The 12,995-nt window shown below is 29.7% G+C and overlaps 1 protein-coding gene across 1 annotated transcript; it reads right to left on the bottom strand.

Moving 5' to 3' along the window:
- Positions 1 to 9,694: 9,694 nt before the first annotated feature.
- On the bottom strand, positions 9,695 to 10,777 carry LOC133038238 (leucine-rich repeat extensin-like protein 5). Its single transcript, XM_061116328.1, has one exon. It carries the CDS (start codon positions 10,775 to 10,777, stop codon positions 9,695 to 9,697), a length of 1,083 nt encoding a protein of 360 aa, XP_060972311.1.
- Between the last annotated feature and the right edge of the window lie 2,218 nt (positions 10,778 to 12,995).

The raw sequence follows: 12,995 nt of genomic DNA, 5'->3' as shown, positions 1-12,995 counted from the left end.
ATACTACTCTAAGGTGTCATCAATTGATGAACAGCTAGATGTTGCATTTACAATACTTATCTTTCGAGATCTAACACTATTATGTTAGTCTAATGGTGAAAATCCATTAGGGATTTATCTCATTAGAAAAACAAACCAAGTTAGACCAACGATGAAGATTCGAAATTAAACTACAATTTAATAACTGAAAATAACATGGTTCAATATAAATTCATACACAATTCAGAAATTATTAATCACATAGCAAGTAGGAATGATAAGTGAAAATACTAAAACATACAGTCATAAATAATTTCCAAGGTCTTCAACAAACTGATATCAGTGTCCCATTTAGGCGAGAGTCAGTGATACCATCCATTGAATAGAGTTGTCAGCTCATCTAAAATGATAAACATTCTAGCAACCTTTTATTCGATCAAGATTGGAATCCGCGTTGTCCCGTTCAGGCGAGAGTCGAGGCTATTCTATCTTATGAGCTTCCACCATTGTTTCATATTCTTGCAAGTCTTATACAGTCGCCACCATTAGGGTGATCAATACTATATAAAAAACTTACAAGATTACTTATCTTTCGAGATTAAATGGTGCTAACTGGCTAATGAATGTTCCTCCATTAGGGATGATTACTCACTAAAACAATAGCTATGTGAAACCAACAATGAAGATCGAATATCCTAATAATAAAGCTCATTATTTAATGAAAGTTGTATTTTCTTCTGAAACTTATTTTAATCTATTTATTTTAAAAATATATTTATTTAATTAAAATTCCAATTTAGAGTGAAAAATTCTAAATATAAATTTTAATGTAATATTTATAAATTATACTTAGATGGATATGAAAATAACGTGAATTATTTCCATCTTAGTATAATTTCCATAAATATTTAGAAAAATATGCAATTTAAGTTGTTTCAAAATTAATTTAAATTAATTTACAACTCAAATTTAATTTTCTATAAAAATATATATTGCATTTCGAAAAATGAAGTGTATAAGAATACTACTTTCGAAAATACTTTAAAATAAAATAAAAATAAATCCTGGAAAAATTATCTTAATTTTATGTTGGCCCAAAATTAATTTACAACAAAATATAATTTTCCTATTTAATTAAATATTTAAGAAAAATTTCAAATATTTAAGTATCATGATGAATATCAACTTAAATATTAATTTTCTGTTTAATTAAATACACTAGAAAAATACTTCAAGCAAAACAGATAATAACTATCTAAACTTTCATTGACTAATTAATTTATTTTCTAATTATAATATATTTTAGTTAATTTATTTTAATTAATCATTAAATGAAAAAATCATTGATTTAAGTTGGTCCAAAATTAAAATAATTTTCAACTTTAATTTATTTTTCAAATAAAATTAGAAATTTCTACATTAAAGAAATGCAATTTCGAAATTGTGGGAAAAAGATTAATAAAATAAAATAAAATATATTTTGAAAAATTATTCAAATTTAAGTTATTCTGAAATTTTAAAGAAAAATTTCCAACTTAAAATAATTTTCTATTTAATTAAAAATGTCATGAAAATAACAATATTTAAGTATCATGATGAAAATCAACTTAGATATTGAAATTTTCAATTTAATTAAATATATTAAATTCAAGAAATAAATAATTAAGTATAGAGGAAACTTAATTATTAATTCTAGTTTAATACTAGGAAAATATACTAAACTTAGATTGTACCAAAATTAATTATTAAACAATTAATTTCACAATCAATGATATTTTCCTATTATAATATTAGAAATAATAACTAGTATAGAAATAACTATCTAAAAAATATCTCAATTTAACTAAGTATCTTTTCAAGATTTGGAAAATATCTAATTTAAGTTGTTATAGAAAGGAGGAATTTTTTCATTAATGTACAACAAAAATTAATGTATAACAAAAAATGTGCAAAAAAAACTTAATTATAAAAACTCATACATTTTAATAACATATTTACTAATATTTAGATCATTAGATATAATATTTACTAAACTTACTATAAATATATATATACATAATATTCTTTAAACGTGAATTATGGATTAAGGAGCATTAATGTGTAGTCATTATAACATGCAATTTTAAATTTTATTATTTATGATTATTGATTTTGATACTTATAATAGTTACTAATATATGTATGGTATAAGTACATGATGAAAAAAAATAAAATTTAAGAAGAAAACTAATTATAGTAATTTAATTAAAAGAATAAAATTATATAAATTTATTATACTTATAAAATATTTTATTTATAAGAATATCATTGTTAATGTTTAAATTATTATAATTTATAATTATAAATATAATAATGTACTATGTTTATTACAGTAATGTTTTAAATTTTTTTAATAATAATATACATGTTTATTTGAAAAAAAAAATATTTTTACACAAGAAACATGCTTTTTTTTAAAAAAAAAAATTGTAATATAAATGTTTAGGTTTATTTTAGTGTGATTTATTATATATTTATGTTTATTTATAGTGTATTTATTATAAAATACACGATTTATTATATATATATAAGTTGTTTTATGAAAAATAAATAAACATGTTCAAAAAATAAAATTAAATAAATAATAAACAGTTTAATATAATAAATATACTATTTTTTTGTATAGTATAAATGTTTATTATCCATTTTACTATAATTTATTATAAATATATGTTTATTTTAACAAAATATTTAATAAACAATAATGTATTAATAATTTATATCTATGTTTATTTAAAATTAAGTAGAAAAAAAATGTATATTTTTACTAGTTATAAATATATTTTATATTTATAATTAATCTATATTTTTTTTACCAATATATATCTTTATTATTTAATGAATCACATGTTTATTAAAAAAAATAAACAATTTCATAAAATTAATTAAATATTTAGAATAATCTTTTACAAAAATAAACATATTAAATATTTTTATCTAAACAACATAATAGCATTTCAATTCTGATAATATATAGGGCATATTGGACATATTTTAATAAAAAAATCATGATTATATATGTATTGATTTTGAAAAATATACCATACAATTATTATGTGAATCATGGATGTGATTTGTATTGATTTTAAAAATCTACCAATATTTGATACTATAAATAAAAAAAATTAGCCATAAAAATAGTTACACAAATCTAATTATGGTAAGTTTGACTCATTAATACATCTAATATAATTAAATTAAGAGTTTTTATGATTTTATGTAAAAATGTTTTCAAATGTATACATCTTTAAAATTATTTTTTATTGCACATTTTTTGTAATTAATTAAAATAATGTATACATTTATGTAAAATGCCCTAGAAAGAATATATAATAACCAACTTAAAAAGTTTCCAAATGAAATTTAATTAAATATCAAAATTAAGTGGTAACTACTTCATTTAAGAATATTCCATTTTAAGTTTAAACTCAACTTAAAAAATATCTTAAGATTTTCAATAACCAATTCCTAGAATTCCTCAACTTAATATTAAATTCAAAAGATATTCAAATTTAAGTAAATAAGGAAATTTAGTTAGAAATAACTAATTTATAACTTAAATAGGAATATTTAATGAAATAATTAAAGTAAGTTTCAGAAAGAATCTAGTTAGTTAAAATTCTTTATTTAATTAAATACAAGAAAAATATAATAGTTTATCTAGAAATTAATTCATTAAACTAAGTGTGTTTTTCTTAAATTAATTTTTTTAAAAAAAACTTGAAATTAATTATGTTGCTAATCAATTTTATTAGGTTAAACTAATTTAATTAACCTAGTACAGTTATCCAAATCAGGCAAATGAGCCTTCACAGTTGGGGTAGTTCATGTGAGGGGGAGTTGGGTTCAGTATGTCGTACCCACTTCTATTGGCCCCCAACTCTCACACAAGGCCCAAAAGAGAGGAATTTAACCTTAAAATGAACAACTGTTATTAATTGAATATGCCCAAAAACTAAATGGGCCTAAATAAAATCTATCATGGTGTGACATTTTATTTAGCAACAACCTATATGCATCTATAATAAAATAAACATATAGGCTCACACAGGCATACAGATTTGGATGGATCCTATCATGTTACTAGGTCATACACAGATGAAAGAAGAATGTAAAATTTACCCGTTACAAATTATTTACTTGACCTATTGACAATTGAACCATGGGTTAAAATCAGATCATTGGATCTGTCAACAAGTTAACCATGGCAATTTAGATCAAGCAATAATAGGTTTTAGAAAAACTTGCAAACAATATAAAACACATACTCCTGCAATAAGTTAGATTGGATAGTTGGATGTAGGATTTATTTAATTGAAAATATTAATTTCGAAAATAATAAATAAATAAAAAAAAATATTTTCAGTTTTAAGTAAAATAAAATAATATTTAAAATTAAACCTACAATTTTTAAAAAAATTAGGTTTCTACTAACCTAAATATCATTTCAAAAAAATTGCTAACCACCTTTTAAATTTTCATGTTATTTTATAAATTAAATATTCAATAAAATAAAATGATAAATACATACCCTTTTTTGATTTTATAATTTAATTTAAGTAAAAATAACAAAATTTAAAAGTTAGCAAAAATATCTTATTTCCTTTTAAAATACCATGATTATAGTAATCTTATTTTAAATCTAAATAAGATCAAATTACTTAAATAGAATATTTTTTATAAAAGGAATTTAATATCTAACCTTAGATTTAAAATTAAGATAAAATAATCAAATTTTAAAAAAAAAAAATAAGAAAAGAGGTAAGCAAAAATTGATTTTTTTTTTACCTATTTTCAAAATCAAATTACACTAATATCTAAAATTAATTTTAAAAAATCAAATTAATTTATTTCTGATAATTAGATTTGAAATATGAAAATTAATCATCAAAATACAAAACTACACAAAAATCGGAAGTTAATTCCATGAAATAGCATGAAAAATCGAAGAAAAACAAAAAAATTTTGAGTTGTACGGACGGTATGCAAAGCACATCCTTGGGCGCAAGGGGCTGCTTAGGTGCACAAAGGTTGCTGCCAGCAGCCAGCCACGCGCACAAGGGTGTGTCACCACCCCCGGTTTTTTCAAAACTTCAAAAAATCATAACTAATTCAAATAAAATCGAAATTGAGTTCTGTAAAAAAGTGAATTGCTTAATTTTTTCCATACTATCCAATAAAAATAATTCCAGAAACAGAGATTCAAGTATTTTTCCCAGAATTTCGCAAAACATCAATCAATCATTAATACAACACATAGATCAACATGAAACCATCCAAATCAACACATATCATCGTTTTAATTCATATTTCATGAAAGTAAATCATTACCACGGCTCTGGCGCCAGTTGTTAGAAATATTTTACCAGGATCTAGATTTACTACCAAGTATGTTTCATTAACATCCTAATATGAATTCTAAAACAATGAAATAAACACATAAGAGTTTAAGAAAACCTTACATTGGGTGGAGCGGAATATAATGACTCCTTCCATTCAGATCTCTAGCCCTAGATTCCTTTCTGTAGCATTATCAAGATCTGAATCTGGATCACTTTCTCTCCTTCTTTGATGCTGATTTTCCATAGTCTTACATACTATGATTGAGGTACCACTTGATGTGTGTGGGCACTACTCTATCACTCAAGGATTTTGAAATTGTAGAGAGGAAAAGAGAGAGAAAGTGGCGTGTAGAAAGTTTGCTCTGAAGGAATGAGATGCAAGTACATTGTTTCCTGAAGCATACACTTTCTATTTATAGAATGTCATCTAGGTTTAGGTTAGAATTGTATGGCATTAAAATAATAAAAACTATAAATGGTAAAAGCCTATGCATAGTGGTCGACCCATATAAGGAAATTGGGCCTCGCTTTGCAACTTTTCCATTTTGTTATTTCTCATTCCCATTTTCTCAAAAATGCCAATTTTTCAATTTAACCATTTGAATACCAATTCTAATTATTTAATAACTTAAAAATAATTATTAAATTATATTGCCATTTAATATATTTATTAATTTAGACATATAAAGTATCTTAATTAATATATAAACCTAGAATCTCTTTTTTTTTTACAATTTCGCCCTTGCTTAGTGAAAATTCATAAAGTAGACATAGTCTAACTTTAGAATTTTAATTGATTAATTAAAATCAATTAATTGAGTCTTACAAGCTGTATGGTCTCAACTAGTATGGGGACCATGGGTCTATATAACCGAGCTTCCAATAAGTCGAACCGAATTTACCAAGTAAATTCACTAACTTATTAATTCCTTATTGAATCCACTCTTAGAACTTGGAATTGCACTCTCAGTCATATAAAACGCTCTATATGTTCCATGATATAGGCACGTCATTAGTTATCCATTGTTATAATCCTAATGTGATCAATGACCCTCTAATAAATGATCTACATTAAAAAGGCACTAAGTTACTGTTACACCTTCAATGTATTTTATCCTTAAAACACTTAGCTCCGTATAAATGATATTTCAGCAAAGTGAAATGAGATCTCCACCATTTATCTCTGTTTAGCCAAGCTCGAAGGATATCATCGTTTCACTTCTTAATTCCTATAGAAGTTATAGATTCCATATTTATGGTAGCGCTCCCACTCAATTATACTATCATATTCCCAAAATGTACGTATCACCCTGACCCAAAAGTAGGCTTAACTAACAAATCAAAGACCATGTATAGTACTCTTGAGATCGAACCTAACCATATCAGGATTAAGATCATTTGATCTAGGATCAAAAAGTGATATTGAATTGAATAGATATTATGGTAAATTTTAATATATCTAATCAAAGTTCAATATCGGTCCCTTCCGATGTATACTCCATACATCCAATACTGGTAAACTTTGCCAATGTCCTGGAAAGAACATAACACTTTTCCAAGGTGTAAGAATACCTATCGCTGATTATACCATGTCAGTCTAAATCCAGTGTTCTGACAAATCAGGGAATAAACATTCGAACATATAATTAAGATTATATTCCACTGTGCTGACAACACTATAATCATTAACAAATTCATATGTTCTGGACTTAAATAGAATTCATACATTATATATATAATCCTGAAATAAATCATGTGAACCATGCAACATAAAATGTTATTTCTGATCTTTATTAATAAGTAAATCTGATTATATTGAAATGTGTTTTATTTAAGGCACGAAACCCAGCAATTTACTCTTGGGGGTAGAGAAGTGGTTTGGAGAAGTGCTAAACAAACCGCGATTTCAGACTCTACCATGGAGGTAGAATACATAGCTGCTGCAGAGGCTGCCAAAGAACTTGTCTGGCTCAGAAAGTTCTTCACTGGACTCAGTGTCGTGCATGGAATGGAAAAGCCTCTAGTTTTGCTTTGTGATAACACTGGAGCCATAGCCAACAGTAAGGAGCCTCGAAGCCACAAAAGGAGCAAGCATATAGAAAGGAAGTATCACATCATCAGCGAATATGTGGCAAGAGGGGATGTACTGGTGGAGAAAGTGGACACAGAGGATAACCTAGTTGATCCATTCACCAAAGTCTTGGCAGGAACTGTATTCGAAAAGAACCGTCAGAATTTAGGATTAATTGATATGTACTGATTAGTTTGATATTAGTGCAAGTGGAAGTTTGTTGGGTTTTATGCCCTAAATAAAACTCAAATTCAATGTAATCCGTATTATTCAATATCAATAAAGAAATAGAAGTATTTTTCATTCATTTGTGTAATTTTTGGTTCGCATTATCAATTACTTGTTAATTTGATTTATAATTCATCCAAACCCTTTTCACATTTATATTCTTGTTTATTGTGTCGTCATCACAATGGAAAGTAATCAAGATTATGTGAATAAAGATTCCTAGATTTATCAGAATACTGGGTTTTACTGATATGACAATCTACAACATACTTTACTTGCATAAATGCTATGTTCTTTCCAGAGCATAGGTCAGAGTAAAGCTTGGGTTAGATGCATGGAGTATGCATCGGAAGGGACCGATATTGAACTTTGATATAGATTTATTAAACTTACCATAATATCTATTCAATTCAATATCACCTAGTTGATCCTAGATCAAATGATCTTAATCCTGATATGATTAGGTTCAATCTCAAGAGTGTTATTTGTGTTCTTTGATTTGTTAGTTAAGCGTACTTCTGGGTCAGGGTGATACGTACATTTTGGGAACACGATAGTGCAATTGATTGGGAGCGCTAAACATAAATATGGAATCTATAGCTTCTATCTGGCGAATAGAAAGTAAAAGATGATCTCCTTCGAGCTTGGCCAAACAGAGATAAATGGTTAAATATTCATTTCACTTAGCTGAAAAATCATTTATACGGGGCTAAGTGTTTTAAGGATAAAATACATTGAAGGGTGTTACAGTAATTTTAGTCCCTATTCAATGTAGATCATCTATATAGAGGATCATTGATCAAATTAGGATTATAACAATGGATAATTAATAGCGTGTCTATGTGGTGGAGCATATAGAGCGTTCTATATAGCTGAGAGTGCAATTCTGAGTTCTATACGTGGATGCAACAAAGAATTAATAAGTCAGTAAATTTAAGTGGTAAGTTCTTGATCTGCTTATTGGAAGCTCAGATATATAGGCCCATGGTCCCCACACTAGTTGAGACAATACTGCTTGTAAGACTCACTTAATTGATTTTGATTAATCAATTATAATTCTAAAATTAGACTATGTCTAGTTTGTGAATTTTTCACTAAGCAAGGGCAAAATTGTAAAGAAAGAGTTTATAGGGTATATTTATTAATTAAGAGACTTTGGCTAGTTTAATTAATAAATATATTAAATGATAATATTATTCAATAATTAATTTTAGTTATTAAATAGTTGAAATTGGCATTTAAATGATTGAATTTGAAAATTGGCGTTTTTGAGAAAATGAAATGTAGAAATGATAAAACAACAAGTTGCAAAAGTGGGGCCCATATCCACAAGCCTTGGCCGGCCACTTATGTAGGTTTTACCATTTAATATTTTCATTATTTTAATGCCAAATAATTCAAACCTAACCCTAGGTGGCATACTATAAATAGATAGTGATGGCTTCAGAAAAAGATGATGCATCTTATTCCTTTCAGAGAAAAACATGAGTGCCTTCTACCTAAACTAGCCGCTACTTATCTTTCTTTATCCTTCATTATTGATTTGAACCCCTTGAGTGAATGAGTAGTGCCCACACACATCAAGTGGTACCTCAATCATAGTGTGGAAGATCGTGAAGAATCCAGATTCAACAAGAAGGACATTCGGAGTCAGATCTTGATAATACTCTACGACAGAAAGGATACAAGAATTAGAGATCTGAGTGGAAGGAGACATATTATTCCGCTGCAACCACTGTAAGGTTTCTCATACTTTATATGTGTTTATTTCATATCATTTTAGAAGTTCATATTTAGGATGTTAAACAACATACTTGTGAGTAGATCTAAGATCTTGGTAAAATAATTCCAACACCATGACCACTCGTTGAACAAGGCTTGGAAAGGGTAGTTTGTTACGAGTTCCAGTTGTTTCTGAGGCTTTGCGTATCCTTTCAAAGATGAGAGATGACAGATTAATGAAAACATGAGTTCCTACAGCATAAAAGAACTTGCCAATTTCAAGTGTAACTGAGGACAAATGGGAATTAGGAAACTAATTGTACAAAGCTACCCGATGAAGAACCCTATAGAAAGGAGTTAGATGAGTAACTATAATTTCTTGTTTGTCCCAAAGATAGTCCTCCCTGCAAGTTAGCACTCTACCCATCATAGTTTCATCTGGATTGAATTGTTTCCCATATGTTGGATTTCTGACAGACTCAACTTTCAAAATGCATACAATTGTAGATGGACCAAACGGAACACGATGACCCTTAACAAATGCACTCACACACCCTGGATGACCCTCAGCTATAACAGTCCTATCTAGATTGGCATAGAATTCACGAACTAAAATTGGATGAGGGGGAGACAAGTTAGTGACCGTGTTAACCCATTTCCTAATTTTTAAAAAATCATGCAGGTCAGGAAAATCATCTAACATCACCACTTGTTCGAACCAAAACTCACGACTACCAAACCATCGTTGGTATACAAATGCTTTGGAGGCATCAACAAAGCATTGAACAGAGGATGGGTCGACCGTTGATATAGGGTCTTTTGGAAGTTTTGACTTTTTAGAGGCTTTGGATGACTGTTTGGGAGACAAGTCTGTAGATGGGACTGGAATAGGCTTGGTCTTGGATTTCTTTTTAGGTGGGTGATACAAGGTATCACGTGAAGACTTTCTTTTTGGCTGAACCCTTTCTCTGCTTTTGGGAGGAATAGAAACCTTAGATGGAGGACGAGGAGGTCCTACGGGTTTTGATTCATGCACAGACGAAGGCTGGACAGGGGACGAAGGAGACTGTAAACTCGAAGAGGAACGAGTAACTCTTTTCGACACGGTTTGACGGGTTGATGACAAAGAAGAGGAAGCCTTTTTAGACAGGGGAGGAGCCTTACCTTGAAATGTGTGAGGTTTTTGAATGACTGGAGGTGATGCCGGAGACGGAGTCGACTCAGGACTTGGAAGGCAAGCAGAAGCACCAACCTCCGATTGGTAAGGGACAATGGCATGACATGGAATAGTCATACTAGTCCCAACTATAGGTTCGATTGCAGGATCAACATGAGATATCGATGGTTGGATGAGAATGGCAATAGGGGTCACCACCATGGAAGCAATATTCTCCATTGTAGACAGAGAAATTTAAAAGCTACAGGTCTTAAGGTTTCTGAGCGTAAAGTGAGAGAGAGACTATTCACTTTCCTTAGGCCTTAAGTAGAGGCACCCTGACACAGGCTGACCATGAAAAGAAAAACATTTATTTATTTTTTTAAAAAATTTGAATTTTGCTAAAATGAGATATACACGCCCAAGTTGAATAGTTTCCACCACACGTTCTGGTACAAAAAATGAAACAACCACATAGTCATCAGGTATTGTGAGCATAATGAACTAACTATTTCAAATATGCCAGCAATATACATGAACAACCCATGACAAATGAGATAAGAGATAGACACTTAGAGATACTCAAAAATTTTAGAAAAAAAACAGTTAACAACTGGTCAATAACTGGAATGAAGCCTCTGAGCATAACAAAAAATACACAGCATGAGCAACAGATCACTTCAGCACACCAAACCCCAATGACACATGAGCAACACTAAATCTTGAATCTCCATAAGTGTGTGAAGAGTGTCCTCATGTGGTCTGGAAAGAGAAGAGATCTTCTAGACCACTCCCTCAATTAAACACAAACTTTTTTTTATTTGTATATATTTGTTTTTTTTTCAGACGCCTTTTTTTTTAAAAAAAAAACCACTCTTGCTTTTTTTTCTATATTACCCAAACATGGCTTTCACTCTCTTCCAGAGATGTAGCCATCCTCTTTTGTACCACAAGAACTAATATAGAAGGAGCATACTACTTATTAGTAAATAGGTTTAAGAGAGCTCTTCCCATTGCATCTGGAAGAGGTAGCCTTTTTATCTGGAGAAGATTCAAGATCAGTATCATTCTAAATAGCTCTCAGGAGATGGTGATAGAAATGACAACACAATGCTCAAGTCATGTCGTGAAGTATAAGAACACTCAGAGACAAAAATATTTTACTAGATGTCACTGAGAACAGTTTAGATGGTACAGAGACCAATACATGTTCTTAAGTGAGTAAAAGTTTGAGTATTTAAAGCTTTACTGAATAAATCTGCTAGTTGATTAGTTTTGGGCACATGAGATATTAACAACATATTTGAATCAACTAGATCACGAATAAAGTGGTACCTGATGTCGATGTGTTTAGTTCGGGAGTGTTGCACGGGGTTTTTAGAGATATTTATGGCACTTGTACTGTCACAAAAAATGGTCAGTGTGTGTTGTGGGTGTCCATAATCAGTAAGCATTTTGTTCAACCATATTAATTGAGTGCAGCAGCTACCGACTGGAATATATTCTGCTTCAGCTGTAGAAAGTGAAATAGACTGCTATATTTTGCTATACCAAGAGACTAGATTATTCACAATGTAAAAACATCCCCCTGAAGTAGTTTTCCTATCATCTAGACATCCTGCCCAATCAGAATCACTCTATCCCACCAAGGTGGTATTTGTGTCACAGCTATACCAGAGACCATAGTTAATAGTCCCAACAAGATATTTGAAAATTCTTTTGACAGTAGAGAGATGTGACTGTTTAGGGTTGGCTTTATACCAAGCACATAAGCCGACACTGAAGGAGATATCAGGTCGACTAGATGTGAGCTACAGTAATCCACCTATCATGATTTTGTATAGAGTGGGGTCTACAGGGTCGCCAGACTCATCACGTGACAATTTGGTTGTAGTGCCTATAGGTGTCTGTGCATGCTTTACCTATGAAAACCAAAACTTTTCTAACATAGACTTGACATACTTTGACTGTGATATGAATGTGCCATGATCTAATTGTTTGATTTTCAGTCCTAGAAAGAAACTAAAGTCCCCTATCAAACTCATCTCAAACTCACTAGTCATTAATGTGACAAATGTATTTACTTCACTTTCACAAGTTGAATCAAATATGATGTCATCAACATATATATGGCCAACAAAAATTCCTTTGTCAAGATGTTTAATGAATAGAGTGCTATCGGCAGTACCTCTTACGAAGCCATGGGAGATAAGGAATGAGGTGAGTCGATCATACCATGCACGTGGAGCCTGCTTCAATCCATATAAGGCTTTGTTAAGCTTGTACACATGATTGGGATGGTGTGGATCTTCAAATCCCTGTGGTTGTTTGACATAGACTTCCTCACGAATGACTTCATTGAGAAATGCACTCTTGACATCCATTTGCAAGAGTCTAATCTCAAACAAACATGCAATGATAAGTAAAAGTCTTATAGACTCTAATCGGGCCACTGAAG

Source organism: Cannabis sativa, chromosome 5, assembly GCF_029168945.1.
Source record: "Cannabis sativa cultivar Pink pepper isolate KNU-18-1 chromosome 5, ASM2916894v1, whole genome shotgun sequence".
In the NCBI taxonomy this organism is placed as follows: domain Eukaryota; kingdom Viridiplantae; phylum Streptophyta; class Magnoliopsida; order Rosales; family Cannabaceae; genus Cannabis; species Cannabis sativa.
This window is presented reverse-complemented; position numbering and strand designations above follow the sequence as displayed.